At 47.3% G+C, this 15,162-nt stretch overlaps 1 protein-coding gene and 1 pseudogene across 4 annotated transcripts in view; both read left to right on the forward strand.

The window, feature by feature from the left end:
• Positions 1 to 2,705: 2,705 nt before the first annotated feature.
• The window catches only part of YPEL2 (yippee like 2), a 71,647-nt gene continuing 59,190 nt past the window's right edge, over positions 2,706 to 15,162 (forward strand). For 3 of the 4 annotated variants that reach the window (XM_089900944.1, XM_089900942.1, XM_089900943.1), the window contains exon 1: positions 2,706 to 3,026. In XM_089900944.1, coding sequence (XP_089757070.1) covers positions 2,881 to 3,026 — 146 coding nt within the window. In that variant the 5' untranslated portion in view covers positions 2,706 to 2,880. The remainder of the gene's footprint in view (positions 3,027 to 15,162) is intronic. The other variant, XR_016388973.1, reaches the window with a different exon arrangement.
• On the forward strand, positions 3,404 to 11,114 carry LOC149746741 (uncharacterized; annotated as a pseudogene).

Here is a 15,162-nt window from a genome sequence, read left to right on the forward strand (position 1 = left end):
AGAGAGGTTGGCTTAGTAGGGCCTTGTGGCCATCGTAAGGAGTTTGTTTTGAGGAACTACCATCTGGCTGCTGTGTAGAGACTGGAAGCAGGGAGGTGAGCTGGCAGGCTGTTGCAACATCTAGGCAAGAGGTGTTGGTGGCTCTGACCAGGGTGGTAGCAGCAGAGACAGACGTGTTCGGAGCAAATATATATTTTTGAAGTAGAGCTGACAGGACCTGCTAATGTACTGGTGGTGGGGGTTGAGGGAAAGGAGGATGTAATCATGTCAAATGCTATGAGAGGTTAAGATGAGCACATAAAAGTGACCTTTTCACGGTAGTAGTGATGTCAATGTGGCAACAGTAGGAATGTGGGATTGGAGAAAGGGGATGCTGGAAAATAATTGCTGTGAAGGCTTTGGCAATGAATGAATCTGGCCACACACAGAGGAGACAAGGGTCCTCGGCCACTGACAAAGTCAAGCTGATAACCTGTCTGCGAGGCTAGGAACTTCTCAAACTTTTACTACTGGGAGAAAAAAAAAGCCCTCTGGTTAAATCTGAGCAAATTTACTTACTTCTCTCCCTATATTTTTCCACCTCTTTTTTGCCCTACGGGATAAATATCTGTCAGTTCTCACACACTCTCCCTAGGCCTCAGGGTCTCTCCTCTTGGTAGATTCTTCAGAAAACTACCATCCAAGCCAAGCAGGAAGTTCTGCACAGAATAGGCACTGAGTAAATGTGTACTGAGGGGCCATTCGAGGTGCTTTCAGAGAGGAAGAGAAGTTGCTTCTGCTACTTTGTTTCACTTCTACCTTCTGGCCTAACAACTCACAGTGCTTGGCTCTTCTGCCTGGGAGGAGGCACCATCAGCCTTACTACACCCTTGTTTTGGTTGGTTGCCGGCTGGTTCTATTGTCTCCAGGTCTTGCAAGTCCCGCTGCCTCTTCCAGTTCCCTGCATACACACGGCAGGCCTGCAGGGGTCCTCACATCTCCCTCTTGAACCACCCCACCAGGCTTGTCCTCCTTAGCTCACATTATCTTTTATTTAAACAGAAAACGGTAACCACCAATCTTGTTACATAACATACCAATATCCTAGGGTGTTAAACTAATGCAACATCTACTGTTGGGGAGTGGTGATCTGGCAACATGAATATTCACTAGGAGAATATTGCTGAAACATTGTAACGAGTTTGACTTTCTGGCCCTGATTAGATTTTGGAGAGGTAAGGGACTTTAGAGATCATTCTATTTCAATTTTCTTTGTTTTAAACTGTGGAAACCAAGGCCTAGAGAGACAAAGAAATTTGCCCAAGAGGCAGATGAGCGCAGAAATCAAACTCTAAAAGAATCCACCACCTCTTCATAGATTAAGTATTAAACGTTTCTTGTTCATGATTCTTTCTCACCTGAAAAGCATTTTTAAAAAATCTGTTTTAAACTTTCCAACTTTGTCAACTGTGAACAGTGACAAGGTGTTCTTGCTTACACTGAGACTGATACATGCGTATGATACCGATTTTTTGAGGTATTTTTTGTTGCTTTTACTATCGTTTTATTAACATTAGGACTGGATTCACATCCAACCATGCAAGGTATATTAACTGAATACAATTTGAATGCAAAATACATTAACTGAATCAAATATCTATTTATCTATCTCCGACCAGGGATCAAACCCATGCCCCCTGCACTGGGAGCGCAGTCTTAACCCCTGGACCGTCTGGGAAGTCCCTGAATCAAATATATTTTAAAGACTGCCGGGTGGGGTTGCGGTGAAGTTTGAGCCACCTGGGGATCTACCCCGTACCATCCTCCATTTATGTGCAAACCAGTGGGGAAGAGGGCTGAAGTCAGCAGCACCCCCAGAAGCATCTCGCATTCTGACAGCAGCTCAATAAAACATCGCATTTCCTACCGCTCTCTGAGGAACTGCAGAACTAACAGTGGCCAACTGAAAAGGCTGGGCTGCTCTCTGCCCCTGATCCCTGGCAGCATTCTTTCTCAAACTGACCTGTTTTCTTGCTGGGAGACTGCCCCACTCCACCCACCTGGTGCCTCCCTAGATTTCCTGACTGCCCTGGGCTTATTTTTTTAACCTTCTCTTCCTTGAAAAGCACCACTCCACTGACCCAGAACGTGGGCGCCTCCCCTATGATCACTGACCATCCTACTCTCCGGGGCGTATCATTTCTCTTTAAAAGCCTTGGAAAATCAGCAGCAGTTGGGGGCTAGGTACCTTCCAATTCCTGTAATGCCTCGTTCCTACTTTTAATTCGCCAAATTTGAGCAGAGCAGAGAGAAAAGGGGAAATGCCTTGCTTCTGAGTAGGTCCTGGCTGGGCCCCGTCGGGCTGGCACTGTCTTATTTAATTCAACTGCCCCGGTTCCCAAGAGCTTCCTCAGGTAACTTAGCCTCTGAGTTAGGGATACCTAAGGTGGGAGGAGGGAGTTAGAGAGTAGAAGAAGCACTATAAAGCTTCCCCTCTCCCTACCGCGGGTTCTGGAAATCCCAGCCTTGAAGCGGGGACAAACTCCAAACCCAAATAGACGGCCTCCTCCCGAGCGCCGAGAGCCTACCCATCCTCATCACCCTTTCTCCCTCTTCCTCCGGCCAGTTGCCCTGCTTGGCCAGGCTCCGCTGGCTGAGCCTCATAGGGCCTGGCCCGGCACTCGCCACACTCCCCTCACCCAAGCCCTGCCAGGGCCGAGAGGTGGGGGGTGGGAGGTAGGGGAAGCAGGGGGCGGAGTTCCGTCCTTCGCTGATTGGCTCAAGACGGATGGGCTGCGGCCGGGCCCAGCCAACCCGCGGCGTGTTGCTATGTGCTGAGCCGAGGGGATAGGCGCGGGGGCGCGTCCGTCACCAGGCAGCCCCCGGCCCCGACCCGGAGGGATGCGGAGTGGCGGCGGCGGCAGTGGCGGAGACTGTGGCTTTAAGAGCGCGCCCAGAGCCCGGGATCCGGCCGGGCGGTCCTTTGCTGCTGCGCACCCCCGCGGAGCCGAGCTCAGAGCTGGCCGGACCGGGCTGCCTGCTGCCCGGTAAGCAGACGCGAGCACTGCGCGAGCTGGGCGTGCGTGGGCGTGGGGCGCGCTGTCAGCGCGGGCGCCCGACCCCCCCATCACTGGGCGCAGGTCCCGTGGTCCCTGCGGCCCGGCTACCCCGGAGCGCGCGGCACCCTCTGCCCAGCGCAGCCGAGGCGGGGTCCGGTGGGGGGGTCACCCTGGGGGCAGCGGGCACAGGGGGCGGGGAGCGGGCCGCCGGGGCCACGTGACCGGTTTGTTTACAAACACTGCCGGGGCCCTGGCGGCGGCCCGCGGCGGGAGCCGAGAAGTCACGGGTTCCCAGGTCGGGGGCCCGGAACCTGTGCCAGGAGCGGGGCTAGTAGGGCGCGCGCGGTTTGGCGGGGCGGTAGGGGGGTGACCTGGAGACCTGGTCGCTGCTTCTTCCTGAGCATAGTTCCCGCGGGTTCGGAGTCTGTGGGGGGCAGGGCGGGAGCTTCGGGCGTTTTCGGTCCCCGCTGTCGCTGGGTGTCCGCTGGAGACACTGGGTCCGGGGGCGCCGCCCTCGGTGCCCCCGCCTTTGGGGGACTGGCTGCCCTCAAGACTCCGAGGAGCGCTTGGCCGGCCCTGGGCCGAGGTAACCGCAGACGAGTTCCTGCCTGGCCGCTTCCCGGCGCCTCCCCAGTGCCCTTGCCAAAGGGGTGGGCGCGAGTTCACTCCTGCCCGACGGAATTAAGGGGCCTCTCCAGCGAGTACCTTTCGGGAACTTGCGCTGAGGGGCAGCGCCGATCTCTCACTGCTTCCAGTTCACCCTCCTTGGCCGCTGACTTCCTCTGGATGTCTTTACCCAAGTGGTGGGTTTTCTCTCTTTGGCGGGTGGGGGGAACCACCTGTTCTTTTGGACCCAGCCCAGGAGACTGCCACCTCTGACTTCACTCTCAGCTTACGAGAGCTTACAAAGCCAAGTGAGTGAGTGTCCTCCGTCTATTTCTGTTATGTAGCTGACCCTCCCGCAGTCCCGCGGCTATGAATGGCACGGGAAAATGCTCCTGGGCTTCGCTGGGTTTTTTGCTCTCTGGCCTCCTTGTCAGTTTGCTCTCCTGGGGTCTTGAGGCTCTTTTCAGTAAGTCCTTGCTTCTGGTGAGTCTGAAAGCTAACAACACAGCTAGCTACCATCTTTTCCCCCTTGCCCTTCCTCCCATGTTCCTCTCTTCTGGTCAGGCAAGATGTGCAAGATGGGACTCCCTGTCCTAGAGCTTTGGGCAAGAAGGGAAGCTGTCTGATTGCCTGTGCCCCACTTGCTCCCAGAACATTAGCCATGCATGGAACCTAGGGGACTGAGAGGTTACGCGACTTGTCCAAGGCTGGTTCTGGGGTGAGACTTGACCATTCACCCTTTCCTGACTTTCCTTTGACCTCATCACTGCCACAGGACTGCAAAGATGGGTTGAACCTGACTTCTGTCTATCCCTTATACTGAGGCTGAGCATCCTCTGACCCCCCACTCCCCCCCATGGGGAACATTTTAATTCCTCTAAACTGTGACAGTGAGTGGCTACAGGCTCTTTACCAAGGAACAGGTCCAGCCTGAGGAGAGTTGTGCAAATTTCTCTTTGGCACCTTTCCTTATCCCCAGCTCCATGATAAGGGTCTCAGGCAGGAGCAGAGTGTGGGCCTTGGGCTCATCCCCCTCCTTAGTTTGGCTTTGCCTTATCAGTTTAGGATTTGATAACAGCCTTTCTGTCTTGATATCTTGTGCTTGAACTAAACTCCAGAAGCTTGGAATTAGGGGTGAAAAATGAAAATAAACGCATGTGCAAGAATATTTTTTCCTTTTTCCCTCTAGGATAGTGGTTTTCAAACTCTGAGTGGGATCCACAATGAGGAATACATTTTACATCCCTGCACAGAGGTCCACAAGTGCATAAGTTCCCAGAAACAATAATTGCCCTGACTACCTGCAGTGTGTTCTATTTATAATTTTTTCCTACTTACTTAAAAAAAAAAAAATCAACTGCTGGTCATGACTCATTAATTTGGTTTCTTGACCAAACGGGTCACGGCCCACAGTTTAAGAAACATTGCTGTAGAGCAGAGGTCCTCAAACTTAAATGTGCATAAAGATGACCCAGGTAGTGTTTAAAAATGCAGTATGTAAGTCCAGTCTGGAGATGTTTATTCTCAGTGGGGCACATTTTTAATAAATGGGCCATGAGGTTGTGAGACAGGTGGTTGATAAGAAACCCTGAACTAGTGGGAATTGGGGGCAATGTACAATGAAAGGCATTAACTTAGATATGAAGAATGCAAAGCCTTACAGATATGTGAGCCATACTCTATGCAAACCCAGGATCCCTCATCTGTCACACTAGCCCAGGCTAGTCTAAGGGTATAGTGTTGTTTGATTTCAGCTGTCATGAGGCATTGGCCCTAAGAGATAGCCCCCCTTCCCTCCCCACATCACTCCACTCCAGCCCACTTGAGGGCTGCTGTTCATGGTTCTGTACCACTGGATGTTTCTAGGTGTGTGGGGTTGGGGTCATGAGTAGTGCTGTTGAGCCTGCTGTATTATTCACAGATTTATGTGAATTTTCACTATTTTAATGACTTTAATGGTTTTGAGCCAATGACACAGTCATTGCGCCTGGGACATGAACAGTTTGGGCAGCAGAAAAGGTTGATTTTAATATCTGGGTATTCCAGGCTGTGTAATCTAGGAGAAGGGCAGACTGGTGATTTTATTTTTGTTAGGTGTGGGGAGGGGAGTCAGGGGCTTGTCTGTCAACAGTTAATAAGAAGAGGTGCAAGTTTCCCCAACCCCTTGCCTGCCTCAGCCCTGGTTCTTTCCTGTGTAACAGCTCAGCTCCTGTGTGCAGGTGGATCTTGTTAGTATTCTGGTTCATGATGCTGTTACCTCTGTCTCTACTTTCAAGCATAAACGTACACACACCTGACGGTTCCACATGTTGTACGTTTCCCTCTTAGTTATTGTGTCCAAACATGTTGGTAAAAGAAATTTCCTTGAATTTATCAAAGCTGCAATTTACCTTCAAAAAGAACTCTAAATTATCCAAATTCAAATTCAACTGTGGTCCTTCCTGCCAAGGGTATGCCTTATATGGGAACACTAACTGTAGGATTGTTGAAATTAACTTTAATAATGTTCAGTTTGGTCAAGCAGCTCACATTAACGTTTAGTTTTGAGCCTATGGAAAAAAAGGAAACAACAAAAGGATGGCATATCCTAGGATACGAAAAGCAGGTGGGATTCAAATTGAGGTCTGGATCAATTTTCTTTGTAAATTGTCTTGGCATTTCCCTAGGGTCTGTCAACCAAACCACTAGTTGCTCTGACAGTTGCATTCCCTTAGCATGATGAGGGGGTATAAAGCTCTGGAAAAGGAAGTGTCTTTTTGAATTTTAGCATCCAGTGATGGAAAGCCAGGGCCTACAGGCTAAAGGGACTCTGTTAAGAGTTTAGTGATATTATCCCTAACAAAAGGTGATACTGCACCTACCTGAATTTCCCTGGGAGCTGTAAATGCAGCCCTGGAGGTTTATAAAGTAAATAGGATTATGCCACTCCCATGTTTACAACTTTCACATTGCCCTTCAGAAATAATCCACCCCCTTTCCCTGTAGGCATTGCAGACCACTCCCCCGCCCCATCCCAACTTCTCCCCCCCCCACCCCGCCCCCCAGCTCCTACCAGCCCTCACCTGGTCCATTCTGCTTCAGTCCAGCTCCAACTGCACTAGCCTTCCTGAGATTTCTAAAACAAGTAAGGTTTGTTTTTGTCCTTGGGCCTTTCTACTGGTAGTCACTGGTCTCCAAATTTTTGCATGATTGGCTTCCTACACCTGGGCCTCAGAGAGCCCCTCCCTGACCTGTTATCTAGAACAGTCCTCCATCCCTGCCCCTCAGCCCTTCTTAATCCCCTTAATTTTTTTTTTTCCTAAGTACTTTAATACCATCTGGAAATGCATTGTCTACTTGATGGCTGGATCGGAAGCCCCTCTGTCTTGCTCACTGCCGACAGCGCCTAGCAGGGAGTAGCACAGGACAAATATCTAATTGTTGGTGGAATGAATGAATGACCAAGAGAGCCAAGGTTTAGAGTCTTTAAGAGCAAGAAATAATACTTATTTTCAAGAGAAGAGGGGGAAAAGAAGTTTTCTCTCTTTTCCTCGGAATTCCTGTTCCCTTGGCATTACTTTCTTTTGAGATTTCTGCTTTTCACAATATTTTTCATCCTTTTATTTTTTTTATGGGTTGCCAAAGTCTCTAAAAGCTCCATTGTTATTTTGTTGTTGTTAATAACTCTTGCCTCCCCTACAAGCCTTATTCTAGGCTTCACTGTTCAAAAATGCTTCAAACAAGCATTTCTATCAGTAATCACATTTCATTAATACTAGGCACTATAAGTAGAGCTAAGAGCCTTGGCTTTGGAACCAGAAAGATCTGAATAATTAGCTCTGTGACCTAGGACAATTTGCTAAAATTCTCTACATCTCTGTTCCTTATTTGTAAAATGGGACTAATAATAGTTACTATCACACAGGATTGATGGGAAGATTAAATGAGAGAATGCACGGGAACCCAGACACAGAGCTTGGCACATAAGCGCTTGGTATTAGCTATTAATAACACGACTAATATTAATAGTTAGATTCCCTCTCTCACTGGCAGGAATTCCCTATCCATTGATTTGGGAGTGGGCAGTAAGAGGGGGAAAACTCCCAAATTTTAAATTAGTGTAAGTAAATGAAGACCAAAAATGTCACTTCGATTTATCAGAACTGGAATGGAATTTAGAAGTCATCTAATTGCACACTGCTACCCAACTCTTAATAAACATCCATGTGGAAGAAGTGATATTTATAGAAGTGTTTGGAAGAATATGTTGTCTACCTGGTCTTAGTTTTATCCTTGAATTAAGCCAGGCCAACTGAAAGCTGCATACTTGGGCCATGTTACCTCAGCCCCTCCAGAATTGTTTTCACTGAGATGAACTCGGGCGTCCTGCCCTTTGCTTTATGGAGGGACGCTGTCCAAAATAGCTTTATATAACTTGCTACTACATTTCTTATAAGAATTTATATTGTTGAAGACTTAAGCTACAACTTCACTTAATGTCTCTGTTAAGTTAATCAGAGAAATTGCTTTCAGAACCCAGTGCTAGGAAAAGCTTTGCCTCTCCCAAGGAACTGGCATGATTTTTCTTTGTGGACAATTGGATATAACTGATCATGTTTCTCTTTTTTGCTTTGGCTGCCAGGAAGCAGAGAAACAAATTTGTGGCTTGACTTTAGTAACTGTCGGGCCCTGCATCCCAATTTTTTCCAGTGTTAACCCTATAATTTTATTTTGTCTACTTTCAAGTTAATGGTTTATAACTCTGTTGATTAGATATATGCTGGATTGGGTATTAAAATCCATTTTAGGTGTTACATTTTAGAGATATAAACATTGAGGCTCAAACAGGCAAAAAGGACTTGCTTAGGACAGAACTAATTTGGGCAAAGCACAGACTGTAAACCATATCTTTTATTTCTCAGGTCCAAGGCTCTTACTACTCCCGTACATTCTGGAAAAGTACCAACTTCTGACTTAAACTCTAAGTTACCCATAATGTCTCAATACTAGGCAAAGCCTTCCTTCCCTCTGTGATGGGACAAAGCAACATCTGCCAATGAGGTGTGGCACTGCCACTCTCATTCCTGTTTCCTGGCTGGGTCAGCAGCACTGAGCTCTCCTGTCTCCTGAGTTGCAGGGCAGTCAGCCCTCCCCCATGGTCTTGAGAATGTAGTATGTCCGGACTTAGTGGGTTTTATGTGAAATTAGCTTGCCTGCTCAGAATGAAATTAGCCTCTAGTGTCTGGAGTTCCCTCGGCTATTTCTTGCCATGAAAGGAAGGCTTGATATCCAGATGGCATATGGATGCCACTGGGGCTCAAACAGGATCTGCTGGGTGTGAACAGTGGTTGAGTTTGGTTGGGCAGAAGAAAGTGGTTTTATTCTATCTGATACGAAATTTAGTTATAGGAAATATTGACCTGCCTAATGATTTGTTTTGTTTTCCCACGGTGTTCTGGGTGGGAGTACCTGGGGCAAGAGAGCATAGGCTTGGAACATATCCTGCCTGAGGAAAATTTTGATTCCTATTTTGAGATAGAGAAGAGGAACCTCTGGCCTGGGGCTGAAACTCAATCTTTTATTTTGTTTAATTTTTGTTTTGTTTTATTTTCCTGGGTATTCATCATTCAACAGATAATTAGAGCTTTGGGAGAAAAAGGTAAGTCATAATATGGCCCCTGCCCCTAAGAGCATATCCTCAAATAGGAGTGATTAAGACATCTATGTCAATAACCAGAGTACAAGGTAGAAAGAGTTTAAGTTCATTACAGAGATACAGAAAGAAGGGTAGGCATTTTGGAGATGTGGCTGGGAAGAATGAAGAGGATTTAAACATGCAGAAACACGCCAGGGGAAACAGTGTGTGCAAAGGCACCGAGGTAATGACATGACAGGTAATGTATGAGGAATGCTCAGGAGGCATATGAGATGCAGGAAGGAGATATTGCTTGGGCTACCATTGCTACAGTTTAGAGGAGCTCCATAGATGTGGACCGTGCCTTACATTCGCAGTAGAACTCTGGAGGATGAAGGCTGGCTGACATAGATAATAGGCATCCTCAAAAGTGAGACTAGGGCTTCCCTGGTGGCGCAGTGGTTGAGAGTCCGCCTGCCGGTGCACGGGACGCGGGTTCGTGCCCCAGTCCGGGAGGATCCCACATGCCGTGGAGTGGCTGGGCCCATGAGCCATGGCCACTGAGCCTGCGCTCCGGAGCCTGTGCTCCGCAACAGGAGAGGCCACAACAGTGAGAGGCCCGTGAACCGCAAAAAAAAAAAAGTGAGACTATCCCTAGGGATTCTCAAACCTGGTTGCCTTAAGAATCCTGGCCCAGCCAAAGGCCTATAAAATCAGAATTTAATACCTACACTTCCCCCCCACCCCAATTTCCCAGGTTTTCCTAATGCAGACCACCCCACACATGTCTGAGGTCTGGAAATCACTAAGGTAGTTGCTCTCCCTGGCAGATACCAACTACTAAACATCCTTAACCTTTGGCCTCCTTTCCCTTAGTTTCTATTTTTGCCTCTTCCTTTTCTTCTTTTGTTTGTATGTTCCTGTGTGTCATCCATTATATTTGTTTTCCCTTTATCTCTTCTTTTATCACCATTTTGGTCTTTGTCTATTGGGGGTCCCTACCTAAGGTGACCCACCACCAAATGGACCATAAAGTAGAAATGAATTATTTTTCAGCATTTGCTGTGCTAATGGCATAAACATGTGTATTATGTAAATATAAATTAGATAGGGCTTTTGGTTAGTTTTGCTTACATGATTCTTAATTTGTTTTCTTTAGGATTGGAGGGAAGAGGTATCCCGCACATGCCTGCAGCCTTAAAGCTAAATATCCCATTAGCATGAAGAGATGATAAGAACTGAAAACTAGCTTTTTCTTGTGCCTAATCTGTTGTCCCACCTTCTGGTTCAGGTTATTCCCTTCCCTTATTTGTTTTCTCAGGTTTCTGCAATTAAAAGTTGATGCATTGAGCCAACCCTGACAGCCTGAAGATGTTTTAAGAGAACTTGACATCTTTGTTTTGCATTGTAATTAATTGACTTAGACTCTCCCTCTGGGAGATAGTCTGCTTGTTTTAGAGGGCTCAAGTACCAAGGATGCCATCTTCAGACCCCCCTCTGTCATGTCTTGGTTGAAGGATCCCCTGGGGGGTGGAGGTTGAGGGGGGCTGTTCCCAGGATCCCAGTTATGGTACTTTCTAGTAGAGTGACCTTGGGCAAATTGCTTAATTTCTCTTGAGCTTTTTCCTCACCTTTCAAATAGGAGTAATCATAATGATGCCTGCCTCTCTGGGTTGTTGTGAGGATTGAGGTAATGCATATCAAGTACTTGGCCCCTTATGGGCCCATAGTACAAAATTAATAAATTGTAGAGTCCTGGAGGCTTACTGACAGTTGCTGAAGGGCCTCAGATGACTCTCCCTATCTCCTCCCCTCCTTTGCCACCCTCCTTCAACCAACACTTTCTGAGCTCTTAGTGCCAGTGGGGCTTTGGGCTAGCTATGATGGATGATTAACCAGACATGGTCTCTGGATGTGGTCAGGAACAGCACACAGTCTAGTGGGAAGATTGACCCATAAACTACTAGCTTTGTGGAGGTTTCTAAATTATATGAAAAAGCTGCACTGGCAATGTGCATGACTCCCCTTAGTGTGCCAGGCCTGAAAGGAAAAGAAGCTGTCTTTCTTATTAAAATCTATCTCCCATTCCCATAATAGGAGAAATCCAGAAATTTGCTCTAGAATCAGTCTGTCTTCCCCACCCTATTCCTTTTCCTCTGCTTCAGTAAATGGCAACGCTAGATGACAGTTTAATTCTTAGAACAAAATGCATCCATCTTTGGGTTGGTGATGGCTAGGACTTTGGACATACAACAGGCATCCTTTTGAAAGTGCCTCTGCCCTTTTTTTCTCTTGAGTTTTAAGTTCAATTTCCAAATTCCAGTCGTGGAAAGGCAGGGAGCCCAGCCACAGATGTGAGAGTTTTGGATTTATTTGAAATGGGAGATTAAAGTGAGAAAGCCAAAGGCATGCTGACAGCTGAACAATAGAATTGTATTGGCAGATTTGGGATGGATGGTTTGTAATTAATTGAGGCCCCAGCTGTGCCCTCGGGGAGCAGCAGTTAAAGAGAAATCAAGGTCACACAGTACCCATATTCCAAAAGACATTCATTTAGTCAGTAAATAATATTGGATATTTGAGTGTGTGGGACACAGATGACAATCAAATAATCATCTCAATAAAACTACAACTGTGAAAAGTGCTATGCCTCTGGAATTGGGGGCCTGACTTAGTGGGTGTTGGAGGAGGCTAAAGGGAGGGTTCCCTGGTGAAGTAACCTGAAGACTGGCCATCTCTTACTCTGCTTTTCAAGACGCTGTTTTCTTGATAGATCTTCTAAATGTCTGTTTTTACATTACAGTTCAAGTGTAGCCTTGTCTGGGGACAGAGGAGTGGACCCAATCTCTCTTTGGGTCCCAGATCATGGGAAGAAAGTATTCGCTTTGTTTTGACCAGGATTATCATCTCTGACCATGGCCAAATACAAAATGCAGGACTGACTCCAAGGGCGGCAGTCTCTGGGAGCTGCAGAAAAGGGTGGATCTGGTTTCTTTGAAATGTGGAGCAGAGGCAGGATGGAGGGACCCCTTCCCTCTTAGCCTGCACCAAGTCTACCACTGCGTTTTCCCTGGCTCAGTCTTGCCTAGAACAGCAGCTCAGACTGCCGTGGGGGGTTTGTGGGGATCAACCTGGAAGGGTTTCTCTAGGGGTCCAGAAGCCGCTGCCAGCCTGGGGAGGATCCCTCGGAAAGCTGCCCTAGGTGACACACAGAAATGGTGGGAAGGGCCAGGTGAGACAGCATGGGAAATATTTCTGCCATCAGACAGCAGCTGGGTAAAACCATCTTGTGGTGTGGCCCATCGGAGATATGGCTCCACAGTCCTGAGCTGCAGACTCTACCTGCCAGCCCAAGTAAGTTTACATCATAAGAGTTTGCTAGTTTTCAAACTTTGTGGAGCATTAATGGCGTGTGAGTCCCATGTAATGCTCAGAATTCAGTATTTTAAATTGTACTGGATAGTGGCAAAGTAAGGAGACTAAAAAATATCAGCTTTACAGGGCAGCACGGTGCCAATGATGGTCATTCAGTTTACTCAGTTAATTAACATTTATCAAGAATCTCCAATGTGCTGGATACTAGGAGTCCTGGGGAACCAAGGCGGGTAGAGACTGGACTTCTGACTGCAGGAATTTTCCAGTCTGGGAGACGCACAACGATGGTGTGTTAAAGTGCCATTCCAGAGAATAGTTTTTTGCATGCTGGAAGAAGGGGGTCCCCAGCTCTGCTTAGGGTCTTATTTGAGCTGGATATTAAGGGATGAGCAGGCATTTCCCGGGCAGAGAAGACAGGTTAAGCCTTTGCAGGAGGCTGAAATAACTTGAGAAAAGGTAGTGAACGAGCTTGGTCAGCTGGGGAAGCAGGTTTGGAGTGGGGTGGGAAGGTGATGAGAAGATAAGGAGAATTGGGCCCAGGTTCTCGGTGCCACCTAAGGGGTTGGACCTTGTCCTGTAGGCTGCTAGGAAACCACTGGAGGCTTTGAAACGTGAGAGAGATGTGATCAGATTGTGCTGTATAAATAGAATTCTAGAATGGGCTGGAGAGGTAAGAGCTGAGTCAGGGAGACCAGTTTAGGAGGTTCAGGATGAGAGAGGACGGGGCTCACACAATGTGCTGGCTGTGACTGGGGATGGCAACGGGAGGGTGGATTGAGAGGCACAACCAACTGTCTAGGGGGCAGATGGAGTGTGACATAGAAGAGAGGGAGAATAAAGGGTGTTTCCTGCTTGGGCAGCTGGACCTTCAGGAGGAAGGAACAGAAGGGGGGTGAAGGGGATAGGATCAGGGGGAAGGGAAAAGATGGTGCTGGCTTTGGGAGTTTGAAGTGCCTTCCTAGGAGCCAGAAAGAGGCCCCCTTTAGAAAGGAATCCAGGGTTCAGGAGCAGGGGACAGAGGTGTTTAGAAGACTTGGGTATGGGTGAGAAAGCTGGGGGCGGGAAGCACCTAGGCATATGGTGGAAGAGCAGCCAGGGAGATTGAGGCTCAGGCAGAGACACAGAAGAACCCAGAGAGGCAAGATGAGGCCCATAAGGGAGAGTTTCAGAGAAAAAACAGCCCATGAGAGAGCTGAATGCAGCACCAGGGCCAAATAGTGTTAGCATTCAAAAGTATTAGTGTTTGGACTTGGCATGTTGGAGGCTGCCCATATTTTTGTTACTCAAAAGCCTGGTTGTGATAAATGATATTCATGGAGCATTGCCAGAAGGCTCTGTAGCTCTTCCATTCCTCTGGAGAGCTGATATCACTGGATCCAGCCAGACCATCAGGATCTGGGTCCTTGGGCTGCCACGTCCTTGGGCTGCCCTGATTTGACCCCATGTAGAATCCCTTTTACTGAATTGCCCTTTGGTGTTCATTACGCTGGCCGTTTTCATGGAGGGGCCTCTAAGAAAGTCTTGCAAGAGGGTTACATGGTGGGAAGGGCTGATGTGCGCTGGGGCTCTGTCCGCTGGGTTGTTCATTGTCTCCTGTGACCACCCACAGGAGAAATAAATGTCTCTCAGAAAACCTGTATCCTGAACAACCAAGATGCTTTTATTTCATAGGAAATATAAACCTTATAACTGCTGGTATTTTCTTTCCTGCTTTGGTTACTGGGGAGCTCAAAGCCAAATTTGCAGTTGAAATTCAGTAAATATTAAGCGATTTAATAGTATGCATTTCTGTGTCCTAACCCTCCTTTTGTTCTTTTATTCCTCCTATCGTAATTTCTTAATCTATTTTAATAGTATAGTATTGTTTATGTTTTTGTAAGCCACCTTAAATCCTTTTTGGACCTTGGAGTTGTATAAGAAAAAGAAGAAAGCCATTGATGAACTTTAGCCAAGTGTCCTTGGTAATAAATCTTCGGACAGATCATTTTTGGTTGAAATTGTAGAAACAACCCAAAGTGATATCTGATCTCTTCATAGCCAGCTAGCAACAGCTACTTCTATGTAATAACTAGTAAATTACATGCAGGTTTCAGAATGTTCAAGGGGAAGTGCCTCTTCTCTATGCCATGTTCTAACAGATGTAAGCCTCATATGGGGGCCTCGCAGGCAGAGTGCTGAACTAAGGACCATGTGATAAATATACTGCTTTGCTAACAGATGTTGCAAAGCACCGTCCAGCCATATCCAAGTGGACTCTGCGAGACTGGCAGGTCCTGTGACCTCGCTGAAATCAAGGTCTTAACAGAATAAAGGTGGGTGGATGGGTACTCAGTTCTGGGGCAGGGTTCAGCTGGCAGAGACATCATTACAACATGAAATCAGGACTTCAGGAGCTGAAGGAATCCTAGAGATCATGTAGGATTATCATCTGACAGATAATGCTCCTGAAATCAAGACTAGGCCCTGTATCCAGCATAGAGATGAATGGTTTGTTTTGTTTATGCAAGAGAGTGGTTTCTCTTTTTTTTA

Source organism: Delphinapterus leucas, chromosome 19 (genome assembly GCF_059928025.1).
Source record: "Delphinapterus leucas isolate spDelLeu-1000000601 "Yukka" chromosome 19, BTC_Dleu_Yukka2, whole genome shotgun sequence".
Taxonomy (NCBI): Eukaryota; Metazoa; Chordata; class Mammalia; order Artiodactyla; family Monodontidae; genus Delphinapterus; species Delphinapterus leucas.